This window comes from Lissotriton vulgaris, chromosome 1_1, assembly GCF_964263255.1.
Source record: "Lissotriton vulgaris chromosome 1_1, aLisVul1.2, whole genome shotgun sequence".
Classification (NCBI taxonomy): domain Eukaryota; kingdom Metazoa; phylum Chordata; class Amphibia; order Caudata; family Salamandridae; genus Lissotriton; species Lissotriton vulgaris.
In genome coordinates this window covers 1822052293-1822072466 of record NC_141685.1, presented here as the reverse complement: position 1 = coordinate 1822072466, position 20174 = coordinate 1822052293, and the positions used below count along the sequence as shown (strand labels likewise).

Sequence of the window (20174 nt, the reverse complement as noted above, 5' to 3'; positions counted from 1 at the left end):
AAAATACCTGGCAGAGGTAAGAAAACTTTTACGGCAAGCTGATCTGGAGGAAAACAAAGAAGTATGACCGACCAGGCATAGGCCCAGCTGAGCCACCTGCATAATAAATGGACGGAATGTAAAACTTATTACGAGTCTATTCAGTTAGCAGGACCACAGAAGTTGTTTTTAAAAAAAAATTTAAAAACCCATATTTTACTTTACTGTATAATTGCACTTTCTTCCAGGATCCTGCTATTTTTCAGGGTTTTCTAATCAGCTCGCTTGTTGTTTTAAAAAAAATTTGATTAGGCAGTACATAATTTAGTTTTACATTGTGTTGACTCATTGATAGTATGTCCTTCACGTTACCATTCACCAGAGTGGGATTGACAGTATAACAGCTAGGTCCAAAGGCGCTATCATCGTTTTAGCAAGGAAAACAACGTACTCAGTCAACATCCTTACAATGGAATTTATAACATTTTATGCCGATGGTTAAGCACACGCACTTTAGCTAAATAATCAATGGGATATTATCAATGTTGTCTGGTTTGATCTGGTTTTAACTGCGAATGTAAAGATATATTTTTAATTTTGGGGAAATTTGTAAAGATTGTAATTAATCATACAATAAATTATGCCTTGACTTGACTTGAATACTATTTTAATAGGAATTGAAAAAACAGAACATATTAAATGACAAAAATAAAACTATTATACAAAACCAATCTTTATGCATTTTTAAAAACGAAAACTGGCGTTTACACACATTTAAATGTCTGATAAGCATTGACAAGCTCACATTTGCCTTCTGATGTGGAGAAGTGGTCATAGCATTAGCTCAAACATGCATTCATCATATCAATATGGATGTTAGGTAGGAGTTGCCTGGAATAGCAGTAACCACTCATTCTGCGCTTTGGTAACCCGTGCACTGTTATTCCTAACCCATGTTTCATTGGTTAGTAATAAGAGCCCTGTTTACTTTGGCATTTCTTACCCCGAGCCGGCCGCATTGCCTCTCAGCATTGAATTAGGGTCTGGTGTGTGGTTAAAGGGTGGAACAAGGAGTCAACAAGGCCATGTAATCGGTGAAAGGGAGGAGCCAAGACCGTCCGATGTTTGCTGAACTATCTCTGGCATTTTGATGAATCTTTGTTGATGTGTAGTTCTAAATATTCTCAAAATTAAAATATAAAGATATCAAAAGCCATATATTATTCCACACGTGTTCATGACATTGGTCCGCGTTTCGAGCCACATAATATTTGTTCGTTATACCACAGTGATTAATAGGAAATGAAAACTGTAATGTTCAGTGCTCGTTCACTGGACACATTCGTGACAAAAATCACACACAAAAGCAGGAAATAAAAGGACCACAATGAACTGGAGTAATAATCATTAGGTTCGTATGTATTGAGTTACTTACTGTCTGTATTCATAAGCCAGCTTTGTGATTAAAGCCCGCCGCTTCCTGTATTCCAAATCAGTAAATCCCTAGACACAGGAAACGATAGGAAAAGTTCCATTAACCAACCAATTGTTTTTTTATGCATGCATTTATATATGTATGTATTTATCAGCAACAATGGATTTTGACAAGCAATGCTGTACAAAAGAACAGTATCACACGCTACCTTCGTCGGTGCTGATTTTGTTGGGTGCATACAGATAATGGTAGGCATGAGACAGATGGAAAGTGATGATAAAACAGTACACAAGCATTGCAAACATGTATTAGGCATGCATATTTAGTCATTACTGGAGTGTTTATAGTTGTCTATTCCCCCTGAATGGACTTATCCGCAGCGCAGAAATCTGTGCTGTACCAACTGGATCACGCAGGAAAAGTCACCAGACCTTCCCAGAAGTACGCCTGAAAATCTGTACCTGGCACAGTTTTTCAGGCATATTTTGGGAGTGATGGGGACTATGAAAATACAGGAAACGAAAGTTGAGGTGGAGATTTCTAGCCAAACTGCTACTTTTTTGTGAATCAGGCTCTTGTGTTAGGGGGCAGAACTTTGCAAAGGCTGCGTTACAACTCAGTATGGTTGTGAGGGTGGGTGAGATGGAGTTTTCTGGGAAGTGGGCAGATAGTTTAATGCCATCATCACAGGTGTAAGCTTAATGTATGTTGCCCAAGTGGGATCCCCTGGAATCGGTTATTAGACCAAACTGAATTAGCTATGGTTCAAAAGTAACCAGGAATAGCAAGGAGGAAAGGAGAGAGCTTTGTTTCATTTGTCAAAAACAATGTTAAGGTCGGGAAGCCAACTCATTCACGTAGGTAATCACCAATGAGTAACTCAATAGAGCTTGTGCCATAAAGATTGGTATGCTTACAAAATTAATTGTGAACATGTTTTAAAAATGAAAAGTCCAACAACAAATAATTAAAAGTGTTTTCCAGATCAAGTTCAAGAGCAGCAAAGGACCTGGCTGTAAGGATTAGAAGACGAGTTTAAACATGGCATACTAGTTATGTGTTCTTAGACAATATGCCACCATTATGAAATCCAGCTTTTTTAGGGTGGGTAACTGACATATTAACTGTAACCAGCTTATTTGGTGATTTTCATGTATATGTTTCTCAGTCCTGAGTAATCAGGTAATTGAGTATATAATTTGCAGTATCCGTGTGGGTACACGGTTTAATATTGTACCCACATTAAACTGTTGATAGGTTCTTATAAGATTCCGGAATTCAATACTCCTTAGATTAACTGTTTTATTGTCAGATAGTTCCATAACAACTCGTGCTGTGTGGTCTTGTAGCACCATAATAAGTGTTATGTAAATCCGTGGCTAAACTTCCTATAAAATAGCTTGCATTAGCAAATGTATGAGTGGAGTTAAACATTTATACATTTATAAAACAACAAGAGCGAGGAGGGAGATTTAAGGCCAATCATGCTGCACTATTTATGAAAGCTGAAGACGATTGAAATGATAACTAGAGAAGCCAAGACATAGAGAATTATCATAATCTAGATGGGACAGAATTATAGACATCAAAGCTCCTTTTCTAGATGAGGGTGGAAGTAAGAGGGTGATTTTGTAAAGCAGTCAAGAGTGGACGTTCTCGACAGTAGGGACAGATGTAGGTGTTTATTTAATCTTGGGAGGCCACTAGGCAGCTGAGCAAATGAATGGTGGGGGACTAAAGCCAACACTGGTTGTATGTCCGTTTTTGTCCCACACACTTTTCTTGCATCCACGCTGCGACTGCGGGCACACAGGAGCAGAATTTCTCATGTGCATGTACAATGTTGTTGCAAATAATGACTATAAGTGGGTTATCATCTACATAGGACATGATGTTAAAACTGAAAAACTGAATCATTAGGATCTGAAGAGTAATGTAGATGTTAAAAAATGTTCAGCTCAAGCATAAATCCTGGGACTACGCATAGGATATTTTTAGAGCTTCAGAGCAGAATAGTGAAGGAGTTACCATTTGAGATTGGTCGAACAGAAAGGATCATAACCAATAAAAAGCTTAAATGGCAATGGCCATAGACAAGGGTATGGTAACAGGTCCTTATGAGAACCAGTATCAAATGCAGCAGAGAGATCCAGAAGGTCGCGTAAATTGTCACTGATAGAGTGAAGCAGTGAGCGATGCTGAGTAAAATAACATATTTGATTTTGCTTCCTTTTAATGAACTTTTGATAAAAAGAGAAGGAATACTGGTCTGTAGTTAGTCTATGTGGTCAAATCAATAGGTGCTATTATAGAAAAGGAATAACTTGAGCATGTTCCCATTTGCTGTGAATGGTGTTGGAGATACGTGAGGAGTCACAGACCTGAAGAATACTGGGTACTACTGTATCGAAGGTGAGAGACGGGAAAGAACCTTTACAATGCAACTTTTACAACGCACTACCATTACAACGCAACATCCCTTACAATGCATTCCATTACATCGCAACCATTACCACGCATGACACTAAAACGCATACAATTAAAACTCATGTCATTACAACGCAGTCATTACAACGCATACCATTACAAAGCATACCATTATAACGCATAGTACCGTTACACTATCCAACACTTACCCTACTGTTGCACCCCCTGGAGTTAGAATAGTCATTTTTACCCCTACACTATCCAACACTTACCCTACTGTTAAATCCCCTGGAGTTAGAATAGTAATTTTTACCCCTACACTATCCAAAACTTACCCTACTGTTGCAACCCCTGGAGTTAGAATAGTAAATTTGACCCCTAGACTATCCAACACTTACCCTACTGTTGCACCCCCCCTGGAGTTAGAATAGCAATGTTTACCCCTACACTATCCAATACTTACCATACATGCAATGAAATCGTATGCGTTGTAATGGTATGCGTTGTAAAGGTAGTATGCGTTGTAATGGAATGTGTTGTAAAGGTAGTTTTTAAATATTCGTTGTAATGGCATGTGTTGTAATGGAATACATTGTAATGGATGTTACGTTGTAAAAAATGTGTTGTAAAGGTATGCATTGTAAAAGTATGCGTTGTAACGTCATACATCCGTGAGAGACAGGATCTATGGCAAGAAAGGGTTGAAAGGGGAATCTGATGCGATGGTTTTCAGAGAACAGCAGGCAGTACTTATGAAGTGTGGATCAAAGCATGAAAGGATAGTAGGGAAGTTAAACTGAGCTAAAAAATAGGAATTAGATGGAGAGTTCCAAAAAGGCTTATGAATCTTGTTGTCTTGAAAGAAAGCAGCAAGAGAGGAGCATTATTTGTGAAAGGCAACAGGGGAGCTGGTAGTGGCAGGGGAGACACAAAGTTCTATTATAAATATACAAAATTTGCATGAGGAGATATTAGCATTAGTAATTTCATTTGCAAAGAAAGCAGACGTCACTATTTTAATTTGCAATGTATAACTGCATAACACAGTAGCCAAATCATGTTTGTCTAATGGGCACAAAGATGTGTGCCAAATACACTTCAAGATTTTATAATGTGTTTTTTTGGCTCGAAGCCGGACACCTGAGAACTACCAAGCAGAAGGAGACTTGCTCTAAGAGCGTGAAGTCTCCACAGGAACAATGTCATCTAGTTGAGAAAAATGTCAGTGCTTTGGACTTAGAGTGAGCTAGAGTGTCCCTGAATTTTTTACTTTAGAAAAAATAGAAAAACACAGCATAATGATGGAAGTGAGGCGGAATGGAGGTTCTTTCATTGGTATGGGGCAGGCAGTGAAGATAGGGGTGAAGGAATGGTATACCACATGAGGAGCGTTAGAGATGCATTATCGAAGCCCTAAAGTGAGGAGGGCTTGATTGAGAGCAGACTGGTTGGGGATCATACAGATGAGTCAAGTGACCTATATTTTTCTGCATATGAGGATCACAAGAAACTGACAAATTTTAATTGCCTTTCAGCTGCACAGCCACATCAATTAGAAATTGAACCCAATAATTACACGAGCATGTACAATTGTGAATTAGAAGTATCAATATAGGCTAAGGTTTTTTTTACCAGTTAAGAAACATTAACTCTTGTTCTGTTTCAGTTTGAAATAATATCAACTTGACTTCAAGATCATAGTGTTGGATATATGCTAAATGTATATGTATCCCCTGTTAGGGCTACGATGTTCTACTTGAATGTTAAATAACAAAAGCTATTTAATTTGTCTTGAGATTTCCACCTTGACCTGCAGATGTCTGTTACTGGCATGAGTAACATGTCAGAGTGGAGATCTCTGTTATCTTTCTTATTCCATTCCCCTTTCCCTCTTTTGACTATTAACATGCACATTGACATAGTATGGGGTGGACGGGAGACATGGTGAGGGGTATACATGTGCATCATTCTTGCTGGATCCAGACTACAGAGTTAGTGCTTTCGGGCACGAACACACCTTTCCTTGCTAGATTTAATAGTGAAGCAAATTTTACACCTCATGATAATGAATATAAAGTTCACTGATACCCCCCATGAGTATGAGATGTGCTGCATAAAAGCACTAGTTCAAATTCAAAAAAACTTTATTCGATCATTAGTTGATAATAATCATAAAAGTACATACATAAAGCATAAAATACACAAAAATACAGCTTATTTAAGACATATTCATGAGTCAAAGGACATATTATTTCTCAGATGTACCGATTTTAAAATATATACAGCAGTAAAAAAACAGATATCATGCGAATCAAGACCAAATAAAAGCCTCATGGCAGATTCAATAGTGGATACATTATATTTTTTAAAAAGTGGTTTCAAATAGGTTTTACGCAGATGAAGATAAAAGGGGCATAACAATAAAAAGTGCTCCGAGCTTTGCTTTGTGATCCCATCACATGGACAGGGGGCAATAGTGTGAATCTTAATATATGGATACGCAACAAGCAAATGAACGGTCCCCATCCGCAATCTTGTCAATACATATTGATGAGAACGAATGGTAACCAATTTAAGGTATCCTGCGAATCCCGGACCTACCATATTATATCTATCATAAAAAACATGTGTAGAATACTGGAAAGTAACAGCCTTACGCTTCACAGCACTGGCCCTTAAAAATACATATTTAAGCTCTTTCTTGGGGATGTCTATAACACAGGATGGGTTTTCACGCACACTTAAGTTAAAAACATCTTTAAATGCATGAATGATATAATTGAGCCAGGGGATACGGGAACATTTGTCCAAGTGGAGACAGTCTAAAATGATCTTTTTTGTGAACCCCGTCTGCTCCTTGATCCAGATAGATCTCCACACTAGAAGAGGTCTTAGACTGATTAGGTCGGAAAGATGATCCAGACCAACCTCCCGATGGATCAGATTTGTTGATGCAGAGGATGGTAGACACAAAAGCTTTTTAAGAAATTTATTTTCCTCCACCTGGAGCACATTATGATTACAATGGCCCCAAACACCTGAACCGTAAAGGGCCAGGGCAACACATTTATGGCGATATAGGTACAACATATCGGGTATCCGCCTGGAGCCTAACTTTGATGCAAACTTGAATATACCAAAAGAACACTTGCCCATTTTAGCTCTGACATTGATCAATTCAGAGGCCCACATCCCTCCGCTATTAAAAGTGATACCTAAGTAGCAACATTTTTCAACCACTTGTATTGTATGATCCATAACTGTAAAAGGTCTTAGATTTTTAACTTTCTTGCCGCAGGCCAAAATAAAAGTTTTTGAATTATTAATTTTTAATTTCCTCCCTTTGATAAAATCCACAAATTTGTCCATGAGTTTCTGCAGCCCAAGGGGGGTTCTCGAAAGTAGGACCGCGTCATCCGCGTAAAGCAGTATTGGAATGGGCATACCATCTGCGGTTGGTGCGTCGGCATTGACTGCACGTAATTCAGACTCAATGGCGTTAATAAAAAGGGAGAAAAGGAGGGGGGCAAGGACACATCCCTGCCTAATACCGCAGCCTACCGGGATATTCGGGGAACACTCACCTAATTGCCCATAGCGTATCTTTGCCGATAGGTTCCTATACAGTTCGGCCAGGAAGTAAATGATTTCCCGTGGGGCTCCCATATCCAGTAAAGTTGACCACAACAGACCATGGTTTACCAGGTCAAAGGCACTGGAAAGGTCGGCAAAGCAAAGAAACAGTGAGCCTTGCTTGGCACGAGTATATTTGCCCATGATAAGGTCCAAATTTATACACTGTTCTATCGTGCCTAACCCCTTACGGAATCCGAACTGGGAGTCCGCGAGGACACCTTTTTCTTCGGCCCAATCCTCCAGGCGACTCAATAGAACCCTGCTCATAATTTTTAGGGAGGCGGTAAGTAGTGAGATCGGGCGATAGTTTTTTGCCTCTTCTCTCGCACCTTTTTTGTAAATAGGGATTATAATAGACTCCCCCCAGACCTGTGGAGCCGTAGTCATTGCTGCTGCATTAAAAACCTTGGTTAACAGTGGGCTCCAAAGGGCTACCTCTGCTTTGTAAAGATCGACGGGTACCCCATCGGGACCAGGTGCCTTCCCCCCCTTGCTACACTGGATAGGAGTATCCACCTCGGTCACTGTAATGTTAAGGGGTAGAGGGGTGACCACAGCCTCCTTATCAGCCCCCGCCTCTAAACCTTCAGGGTTAAAAGTGCTAGAAAAATGGGCAACCCACTGTTCTTCGCTCACCTGAGCGGACAATACCGGGGCTTCATCCTTTTGTAGGAAAGGGCTATTGACCGTTGACCAAAATAACTTAGTATCCTTAAGGTCAACGGCCAAAGTCAGATTGTTCCATGCTTCTTCCCTCAATTCCTGTTTTCTCGCCTTCAGGTGAGTTGTATATTCCCTCCTCAGGGCCCTTACGGCTTCCCTATCCCTCGGTTTGTGGTTAAGAGCTGCTTTCAATTTACGTAGGGATTTGGTGCATTCCTTATCGAACCATCCACCGGTGGTCCTAGTGCCTCTAGGTTTTGTACCGGTTAGAATTTTAGCAATGTTTTTATTGATGGTGTCAAAACTGGCTAATATATCGGCACTTCCTTGATCAGGTTCAAGACAACATTCTACCTCAGCTAAACAGGCAGACACTATGGTGTTTAATAGGCGTTCCTCATTATGCCTGCCCCATTTAATTCTCGGGCCATTTGCTCTGTGTGGGACTACGTCTGTCACTATACCATGTGACACCTTAGGCTTAACCCCCCACAAAGAGAGATACATGGTTAGGCAATTATGATCACTAAGGGATACGTCTACAATTACAGGGGTGGTACACAAAGCCAAAATACTGGAGGAGACAATGAGGTAATCAATAACTGTCGCGTGGTTCCTGCCTATAAAGGTAGGTATCGGGTTACCCTCACTGTCTACACCGGTTGGCATAATACATAAATCCAGTTTAAGCATGAGTGTGTTTAAAGAATCTCCATAGGCCGAGTGTGAGAAGTGGTCCTGATCTTCGCCATCTTCCCCTCCATACCCGCACACCCTCATGCCAACAAGGGGGCACTTGTTAATATTGAAGTCGCCTCCCCACAAAAATTCAAAAGACACTCCACTGCGGTCACACAACCTATCAACCTCCGCCTCCAGTTCTTCAACCATAACGGTATTGGAGTGGTTAAAGACGTTATTGTAGTGGTTTATTAATAAGACATTCATCCCATTCCTATGTTGCAGCCATAACAACTGCGAGTGCCGACCAACAATCAGATGGATTTTCACTTGTACCGGCAACCTCACAGAAAGCAGTATCACCAACCCCCCACTGGCTCTAGTTAAAAATATAAAGGAATAAATGGCATGCACATTTGCTGTGGTGCCTTTGATATTGGTAGCTATCTCACTTTTTTGAGGTTGTAGCTTTATTAGCTGTCACATATATGAATCGGATATTATGAGTCAGGTATGGATGTCATATATTTTGAGGTAAGAACAAGCCATTGTCAATCGCTTTTACTTTATATTCAGAGTTTTGAACATAGATTCCTTGGATTGTACGTATGAGTTTGTGGAGAATGTTTTCTAAAGCAAAGGTGAAGCAGAGGAGATATTTCCATTATCAAAGACATCAACCTTTGGAGGAGGCTATAATATTTGGACTAAAGAAATAGATATTTTGGGGTCCTCACTTTAGAGCATTATGTAGAAAAACTCATCCAAATCTGCTATATGTTTTCTCTGGATTGAGTGCCAAGTGAAGGTTTAAAACGATCATATCCATGCGGCTTCTTTATAGGGGACGGGGAGAAGGATATTGGTCTCTTGCTATTATAAATGTGCCATGTCTTTCTCTCAGACCTTTAATTCTCTAGATTTATCTCTGGTTCTTGCAGTTGTATTTTCTTGCTTTAACGTACTTGGCAGTTGCTTACTAGCATTGTTATTTCTCCATGAAATTCAACCTTGATCCAGAGAAAAATATTCATAGTTTCCACAAATCATGTATTTTTTTATTAAAACCTGAGATTCTGAAGTTCATGGAAGGTGGTTGCCAAGTTGTTTGCAATATATTTGTTTTTAATTCTTTTTTAGGTTTGTGTCTTTTTCCTAAACTGTTTTGGTTGCACTTGGGTTCCACCCATTTAGTATGCCCCGATTGATTGCTTTTTTGATCACTCGATGTTGGACTTTATACTCTGGCTGAATCCCACTGCTTATGACTCACCCATAGTAATCAAATGGTAATAGCCTTTTAAGATAAGTCCACTGTTATGTGGCTAGGGTAAGGGGCACTTGACTTTTTACACGTGAACATGTGTGCAAATGCATGTGAATGTGTCTACATGTATGCTGGTTGCGTGTATATGCAACTTTGTAACTGCACACAGGTAAATACAAAAAGAATGATAGTGCTTCCCTCAGCTCCTGAGGAGGAAGGGAAGGGGAGAAAATCTGTATCTGTTAATTAGCGATGACAATGTACCATGCAGGACAGCCCAGGCCATACACAGGGAGTCCATACTTCTGGAGCCTGCACAGGAGGGAGCTACCCTTTGAAATTTGGGGGGAACATCCCTTGCAGTGATGCCAACGAGGGGTGGAGCTGTGGTCCCCACTCGCATTGCATTGTTATGTTATGTTATGTTATGTTAATGGTTTTTATACCGCGCACAGCTGCCCCAGCAAAGGGGCGTCCTGGCGCCAAGAAAGGTAAACACAACATCACAAAATGCAACAGAATCAGGGATTTTTATTAAAAAGGAAAGTTTTGATGGCACGTCTGAACTGTAATAAATTTTCCAGAGCTCGGATTTCACTAGGAAGGGCGTTCCATAATTTGGCGGCAATTACTCGGAAGGAGCGGCCTCCACTCCTGCTCAGTAAAAAGCGAGGAACAACTGACAAATTCTGACCCATCGATCTCAATGATCGAGAGGGAACATATGGGGTAAGTAGGTTCGTTAGAATAGGTGGGGCCGTGCCTTTCAAAATTTTAAAAGCCAGGCAGAGCACCTTAAACTCAATCCGCCGTGCAACAGGCAACCAATGGAGCGTATGCAATGCTTTAGACGCTGAAGAACGTCTAGGCAGCCCTAATACCGCTCTTGCGGCGGCGTTCTGCACCCGTTGCAGCCGCATAAGTTCTGCCTTATTCGTGCCTGCTAGCAGGGCACTGGCATAATCTATCCTGGATAGTACAGATGCCTGAACCACAAGCTGTCTAGTGGGGGCATCGAAAAATTTGAGCACCGGCCTGATACCCCTAATTATTCCAAAACAGGAAGCCGCCACCTTCTTAGTCTGGCAGATAAAACTAAGAGTGGGGTCCAGCCAGACCCCAAGATTTTTTATCTCCATAGCAGGAGAAGGGATCATTCCTAGCTCGGGGGGCCACCAGTTGTCGTTCCACCATCCAGGTTGCTTCCCAACCACCATCACCTCTGTCATTGCTCGACTTTACAAATTGTTTGTGCTTTAAAAAATTTCATAGCGCTCTATTGCTCGCATTTGAATCAGTGCCTGATTGTGTCGGTGCCACTGCCCATTGCGACGTTACACATTGTGCCCCAATCTCACCCTGTTTGGCTCTGTTGTTGTTGCTGCCATTTTGTTGTTGTGCCGTCCCAGCACGTCTCTCCACCCGGCTCCCGCCTCTCAGCTGCTCCTCCCTCCCACTGATAGTATAGGTGAATCCCGTTCTCGTGCAGCGCTGTGACCGTTCTGTCCCGTGCAGAAGCGGTCGCTCCTCTCAGTGAAGTAGTGTGGCTCACTGGTTAGAGGCGGCAGACCCGAGAGCAGAGGACGGCCCGGGACCAGGGTTCGATTCCCGGCGTGGCAGGTTTCCGGACCAGGGTCAGCGGACTCGATAATTCTCTCGCCTCGGTGCCCACTCCGATCAGCGATCACACTCGGCAACTCTGGGCATTAGCTTGCCTCATCTTCACTAACGGCCCCACCAGACCGCCGGGGATGCCTGGTCTCACCCTGGAGATACCCATTAAGGGACCATCTCTCAGGGAAGCCAGGAAGGGTTTCGCAGCGGTCGAAGCGCCTTGGGACCCTCCGGGTAAGTAGTGCGCTATATAAATGCCTATACACACATCTCACCCCCTGATCTCCTGGGTATCGTAGCGCTACATCGCTGACTGCTGTTTGTGCTTTTAAAAGTTTTCATAGTGATCTATCACTCGCTTTGCATTGCTCGACTTACAAATTGTTTGTGCTTTAAATTACTCATAGCGCTCTAATCACTCGCATTGCATTGCTCGACTTTACAAATTGTTTGTGCTTTAAAAATTTTCATAGCGCTCTATTGCTCGCATTGGAATCAGTGCCTGATTGTGTCGGTCTCTCCACCCCGCTCCCGCCTCCCAGCTGCTCCTCTCTCGCTCCGCCCCCTCTCCACTATCCACTTATGTCAGATGCATTTGCGCGCAGCGTCACGCGCAGCGGAAGCGCCCCATGCGCGCCGAAGGTGCGCCAAAGGTAAGCCCGTCTACGCTCGTCCGCGCCCAGCGCCAGACCCCCCGGTCCTCGCAAAACCCACATAACGTACGACGCCGCAACGCTCTCAGCACTTAACTCCGGCCGACTCCCAAACTGCTACCAAGCCGCCCCAGGACACATCCATGGACCCTTCACCTGCCACTCTTGCAAGTTCGACTGCATCAAGACCCACACCAAATCCACAAACTCCAAACAGAGCTCCGACAATAACCACCTGAAGTGCATCCTGCTCAACACCCGCTCGGTCCACTGACACGCCATTGACCTTTGGAACCTACTCGACACCACATCGCCGGACGTCGCCTTTCTAACAGAAACCTGGATGAACGCCTCATCAGCACCCGACATCGCCATGGCCATCCCGAACGGCTACAAGATCATCCAAAAGGACCACATCAACCAGACTGGAGTAGGCATCGCCATGGTCCACAAAAACACCATCCGCATCACGACCAGTTCCGACGATAACCTCGCTGCCACCGAGCACCTTCACTTCCAGATCCACACCGACCCCAAGACCACACTCAGAGGCACCCTCATCTACAGGCCACCAGGACCCCGCACACAATTCAGCGAAGACATCACTGACTTCATCAGCCCACACTCCCTCCTCTCCGAGGACTACATTCTACTCGGAGACCTCAACTTCCACCTGGAAAAGAACAACGACAGCAGCACCACCACCCTTCTGGACAACCTCGCCAATCTCGGACTCAAACAACTTGTTAACACCCCCACCCATTATGCCCGGCACACGCTCGACCCAATCTTCACCTCCAGCAAGCACATCTCATTCAATCACACCACAGCTCTCCATTGGACAGACCACAGCTGTGTCCACTTCAACTACAAAAAGACTGCGTCCCACAACCCCCCTCAACCAATTCCCCGCAGAAACTGGAACAAAATGACCACCGACCAACTCTTCACATCGCTTCCCCAAAACCCTCCTGCAAAATCTTCGAACCCAAACCTTGCAGCCACCAACCTCACACAATGAATCACCCACAGCGCTGACGATTTAGCACCCTTGAAAAAACATCAAATCAAGCAAGGTATCAAAAAAGCCCCCTGGTTCAACGATGACCTTAAAAAATCCAAGAAGTTCTGTTGCACCCTCGAGAAAGCCTGGAGAAAAAACCCAACCACTGACAACCTGACCACCTTCAAGAACACCACCCGCAAACACCACCAATTGATCCGATCCACCAAGAAATCAGCATTCAAGGATCGACTCGACAACAACGCCCACAACAGCAAGGAACTATTCAACATCATCAAAGAATTTACCCACCCCACCGCCGGCACCAACGACATCACTCCCTCCCAAGACCTCGGCGACTCCCTAGCCTCATTCTTCCACAACAAAATCACTGACATACATAACAGCTTTGAAAACCAGTCCACCCCACCCACCTCCAAACTAAAACCCCCCTCCAACAACCTTTGCGCCTGGAACCCAATCACCACTGAAGACACCATCCGCCTGATGAACTCCATCCACTCAGGATCGCCAACCGATCCATGTCCCCACCACATTTTCAACAAAGCAGACTCCATTATCGCACCCCATCTCCGAGACGTCATCAACTGCTCCCTCAACTCCGCTACCTTCCCGGAATGCTGGAAACATGCCGAACTCAGCGCCCTTCTGAAGAAACCCACAGCTGACCCCACTGAACTTAAGAACTACCGCCCTATCTCGCTCCTCCCATTTCCTGCCAAAGTCATTGAGAAAGCCATCAACAGTCAGCTCGCCGCCTTCCTCGAATCCAACAAATCCCTCGACCCTTCACAGTCCGGCTTCCGAGCCAAACACAGCACTGAGACCGCCCTCATCGCAGCAACAGACGACATTCGAACTCTACTGGACAACGGAGAAACAGCTGCCCTCATCCTACTTGACCTCTCAGCAGCCTTCGACACAGTCTGTCATAGCACCCTCATACAACGCCTCAGCAACGTCGGAATACAAGGAAAAGCATTGGACTGGATCATCTCGTTCCTCGCCGGAAGAACCCAGAGAGTCCGCCTCCCCCCTTTTAGATCAGAGGCCACCGAAGTCATCTGCGGCGTACCACAAGGATCATTACTCAGTCCCACTCTCTTCAACGTATACATGAGTCCCCTCGCATCCATCGCGCGCCAACAGAACCTTAACATCATCTCCTACGCAGACGACACCCAGCTGATCCTCTCCCTCACCAAAGACCCAAACACCGCCAAAACCAACCTACACGAAGGGATGAAAGAAGTAGCCGAGTGGATGAAGAACAGCCGTTTAAAACTGAACTCGGACAAAACAGAAGTCCTCATCTTAGGTTCATCCCCCTCCGTTTGGGACGACTCATGGTGGCCATCGGCCCTGGGAAACGCACCCATACCTACGGACCACGCACGTAACCTGGGCTTCATCCTAGACTCCTCCCTCTCGATGACCAGACAAGTCAACGCCGTCTCATCATCATGCTTCAACATCCTACATATGCTCAAAAAAATCTTCAGTTGGATCCCCACCGAAACAAGAAAGACGGTCACCCACGCACTGGTCACAAGCCGACTGGATTACGGAAACACCCTTTACGCCGGAACCACAGCCAAACTACAGAAAAAACTCCAACGCATCCAAAACGCATCAGCCACACTCATACTAGACATCCCCCGCCAAGCTCACATTTCCGGTCACCTGAAAGACCTCCACTGGCTCCCCGTTAACAAGAGAATAACGTTCCGTCTCCTCACCCACGCACACAAAGCCCTCTACGACCTAGGACCCGAATGCCTCAACACTCACCTGTCCTTTTACACCCCCACCCGCCAACTACGATCGTCCAATCAAGCCCTCGCCGCAATTCCACGCATTCATAAATCCACCATGGGGGGAAGATCCTTCTCCTACTTAGCGGCCAAAACCTGGAATTCTCTCCCCACCCACCTCCGCCTTACACAGAACCACCTCTCCTTCAGAAAACAACTAAAAACTTGGATATTCGATAAGTAAAGTACCCCCCTCCCTCAAGCGCCTTGAGACCCTCTGGGTGAGTAGTGCGCTATACAAATGCTAAACTTGAACTTGAGCTTGAACTTTAAAAACTCTTGCACAAGGGGAAGTAGTTGTTGTTGGATTTGGACAGTGGAACTGGATGGGAGCAGCAGCCACGGACAACTGGAAAGACAGGCCCCTTGATTCCCTAATGGACTAAGGAATCTGCCTACTGTTGACCCAAGGACCAGTGGGTCTCTCCAGGAACAGGGAAGCTGATTCCCTTACAACCACTAAGGACCAGCTGTGGGACGATCTGGACTGCTGTGCCCCAGTAGGAGGAGTGGAGAGGAGCACCACAGGGAGAAGAAAGGAACAACGCTGGGGCAGGGAGCCATTAAAACCAGCTCCCTGTTGAATGATCCACTTTGGAGGTGAGGAGGTCTGCTGAAACTGCTCCTGGTGGCTAGATCTTGCCACTCGGAGACAAATGCGCCCAAAATCTTTAAAATCAGCCAATTGGGGCCTGAGATAGAAACATCTAAAAATTCTTGATCTTGGACCCCTTCGACAAAAAAACAAGTGCGTGGTACTCCACCAAAACACCATGTAATATTCCTAGAGTAGGCTGGGGCCCTGAGGTGGGCGCAAAGCTCTTTATTGATAAGCTCAGGAGGGAACGTGCATTGGGATTCTGCTCCAGAGCTCTACACAACCAAGGAAACCACATTCCCTGGATTGGTTATTAACAAAATGGTGCTCAGGACCCCAACTTCTGGCCCCCAACACCAAGGAGAGAAGGGGGAGTGGTGTTGTGCCCTCCTAAAAAATAATAAATAAGCCTGGGACACCATCTCCAGTTCCCGAAGCCGGAGAAAGAAGGATGGGAGCAATTGTGACCCCACAATAGTGGAGGGCTTGCCTGTGATCCCTGTAACCATGACTAGGGAAAGCAGGTGGCCACTGCCTGGAGATCTTTGCCCACATGGAGAGGCAGGGGAGAAGCTAGCTACTGGCTTTCGTGCTAGCAGTCACAGTAACCGGCTAGGTAAGGAGCTGGCTGGGCAGCATGGGAATGGGCTCCCCACGCTGTCCCCAACAAAATGAAGTTCGAAGTGAGCCCGGGGGGGACCGGGCACCCCCAAACAAAAAAGAAAAGGAAAATAACATGAAAGAAAAGAGTGCAGCAGGGAGTCACTGCTAAAATATTAACAGCTTTCCCACTGGAGTGCCTTGTAATGCCCTTCGGAGCTTATTGAATTAATTTTTGCTTCTTGTGGTGGTCCCAGGATGACAGGGGCACCATGAACATTAAAAGTAAAGTATGGAGGGGCTGCAGGAGTGCTGAAGTCCGCCCTTAAGGAGTTTTTAAAGGGGACCTTATGTCTGCAAGGTCAAAGAAATTATTAGTGCCCTGGATTCTCATTATTTTTTAAAGCACTTCCAAGGCTGGAGCAGTGTCCTATTGAGGTAATTCTAAGGGTGCATTTTATGTTGTCTGAAGGTGTATAAAAAAGACACAGACACATGTAATGTTCATTTCAAATGTGTTATTGATAGTATAAACTGACAGTGACTTTTGTCAAGGGGTGGGTGGAATTTGCGTAGTCGCGCTACGCAAAGCTCTGCGAAATAGTAAATAATATCTGTGGGCACGCAGAGTTCCGCGAACACGGAGAATTGCTTGTTCCACCTGTTCGCGATGCTTTTTTCCTGTTTGCGAACACTGTTTGCATGCTCAGGAGGAAATATCTTGCGAAATCGCATTTTGAAAGCAAGCAAAAAATCCCAGTAAGCCGCGAATCGTGGAATTTTTGGCAATTCCGCGTTCTCCGCGGAACGCGAAATTACCCAAATTCCACGAGCCGAACGTAATTTACCGCCCAGGCCGACTTTTGACCAATAGAGAGGCGCGTTCTCGACAATTATTTATTTCATTTACACATTGTGTTGGATTACCGTGATATGATGATAGTTTTAAAATGTGGATTATTTGACTTTAAATGGGGTGAACCTTTGACAAAGCCAATAGGCTTGCCTTATTTGGTGTTGTGATGACCCTTGACGAAGCCAATAGTCTGGTTTTATTTAGAATAATACCACAGTGTATTGTGGTGTTTTATCTGATATAGCTGGGGCAGGTAATGTAATTGTGGCAGTCAAAAGTGATTTCAGAGTGTTACAAAGGTAATTTTAATTTATCTGACCTATATATTTGTAAATAAATGTGTAGCATTTAGTAGTGTGTGTGTGTAGTAAATCTACCTTTCCTATTTCAAAGAACTTTTCAAAGAAAAAGCACTGACTGAACATCCATATAATGAGCAGGGCCAGACTGGCTACCGGGCAGTTTGAAGTGCTGCTGAGCTGAGGGCTAATTTCGTTGATTGGGACCTGCGTGTACTAAATGAAATTTGTTTGTTTTAATTATTTCAAAGTACACGCAGGTCTCCATGTACGAAATCAGCCCTCACTGCAGTAAAATCTTCCAGCAGCTCGGCAGCATTCCAAACTGCCCGGTAGCCAGTTCGGCCCTGATAATGAGTATGATTATTGTGTGGCAGCAAATAGTGATTACTAGCCCACACCATCTCCCCTTAGTAGGTGTTTTCTGCTTTGCTACCCTGAGAGTCAAACACTATAATAGAGTGCTTGATTCCCAGTAAGGGAATAATGTGCACCTATTAGTTGCGCAGGCCTCAGATCTTGCCCAACTAATAATCCAATTACTTTCATTTTTCGTAGCAGCAGACATGATTTCTCCTCTTAAAACTGATTTAAGGTCAGCTCAGATAATGTAAGAAACTGTTAGGCCTGTCTGCCTTAGGGTGATATTCCCCCAAACATTTTGTCTTACTCCTCCTGATTTGCTTAATTCATTTTTGTTGGGCTTCGGACTCTTCACTCTTTGCCACAGCTAATCAGTGTTAAAGTGCATGTACTCTCTCCTTTAAACATGATAAAATTGGCTTAAACTCAATTGCCACATTTAATTTACCTATAAGTCCCTAGATAAGTGGCACTACTAGTACCCAGTGCATGTAAATTAAATTCTACTAGTGGGTCTGCAGCCCTGATTTTCCACCCAGTTAAGTAGCCCTATAGACATGTCTCAGGCTTATCATTGCAGCCTGTGTGTGCAGTTTTGGGAATTACATTTTGACAACGCCAAATGAACATTTAGCCAGGTCTGAAACCTTCTTTGTTATTTCATATGTCACCTCCTAGGGTATGCCCTAAACAGGGTAGGGTGTAGTGTGTTTAAAAAGTTAGACATGTACTTTTAATTTGTACTTGTTCTACTAGTGAAAAACTCTTGCATTCGTTTTTCACTTCTACATAGCTCTTATCTCCCATAGGATAACATTTGGTTACCTTTTGTGCATTTAATAAATGTTAGACCTGGCATCCTTGGGATGGTTTTCCTCCTCTTTTGCCTACATCATTTTTGCTGGCATGAGTAAGCAGTGCTAAAGAGCTTGTGCTCTCTCCATAAAAGTGATAGAATTGGCTTATACGCAATTGGCATATTTAGTGTACTTGTAAGTCCCTAGTAAAGTGTCACTACATGCGCCCAGGGCCAGCTCATTAAATGTTACTAGTGGGCCTGCATCACTGATTTTGACAACCATTTAGGTAGCACTTTAAACAAGTCTCAGTTCTGCCATTGCAGCCTGTTTGGGTGTGCGGTTTTTAATCTGTCAAAATAAACCTTTTTACTAGGGGTGGGTGTAATTTGCAAAATTGCCCTCGCAATTTTGCGAACTGGCAAAAATCCCCACGAACACGCGGAATTTTGCGTGCTCGCAGAAATTTCGGGGGCGGGCTTCTTTGCGAGTTCACATGCCTCTCTTGTGTTTATAAAAGGTCAGAGACCAATCAGAGCAGCAGATGAGGAGAAGGAAGAAGCTCCTGGTCACAGGAACTGCAAGGGGATTGCGCTTGTGAAAGTCAAGGATGCAAATGTAAAGTCCTCCATCAAGCATCACAGTTAATTTTCGAAGGTAGATATGGGGAGAAAGCACACCTGCCCAGCCTCGAAAAAAGCTCACAATTTTTTTGCGATGATTAATGAGTTACTGAATTTGAGCTTAAACTCGGGCACTTGCTTTATTTATATCTGTGTGTGCTTCCTGTTGAACTTTCATTTTTGTGACAGGAGCCTTGTGCCAGAATGAATCCTGCACTGCATATTTATCCAAGAAAACGCCACCGTTTTGTGCGATATCTCTACTCAACTGGAGTACTTTCTACTGGCTAATCAGTAAGTACTACCTCGTTGGGTAAATGTATAGTGCTTTCCCCACACTACAGCTGTGAAAAGGGCCAGAAGAGTTTTCTCCACTGACCATGTGTGTGTAACTTTGCCATCGCGCCGAAGGGCGCCAGGGTCCCTTGAGTGAGCTGTCCATCATAGTGGGTAAAGGGCGGTAAGACGGTGCACACTGCTACGGTGGGTGGCGGGGCCAAACGGCGGGGCTTCTATTCGAGTTCACATGTATCTCGTGTTTATAAAAGGTCAGAGACCGATCAGAGCAGCAGATGAGGAGAAAGAAGCTCCTGGTCACAGGAACTGCACGGGGATTCACTTGTGAAAGTCAAGGATGCAAATGTAAAGTCCTCCATCAAGCATCACAGCTAATTTTCGAAGGTAGATATGGGGAGAAAGCACACCTGCCCAGCCTCGAAAAAAGCTCACGATTTTTTTGCGATGATTAATGAGTTACTGAATTTGAGCTTAAACTTGGGCACTTGCTTTATTTATATCCGTAAGTGCTTCCTGTTGAGCTTTAATTTTTGTGACAGGAGCCTCGT

General features: G+C 44.1%; 1 protein-coding gene across 1 annotated transcript in view; it reads right to left on the bottom strand.

Moving 5' to 3' along the window:
- LOC147751276 (tyrosine 3-monooxygenase-like) overlaps positions 1–20174 on the bottom strand; it is a 309602-nt gene that overhangs the window by 225249 nt on the left and 64179 nt on the right. The window contains exon 4 of the mRNA XM_086933182.1: positions 1415–1482. Within this exon, the coding sequence (XP_086789308.1) occupies positions 1415–1482 (68 nt within the window). The remainder of the gene's footprint in view (positions 1–1414; positions 1483–20174) is intronic.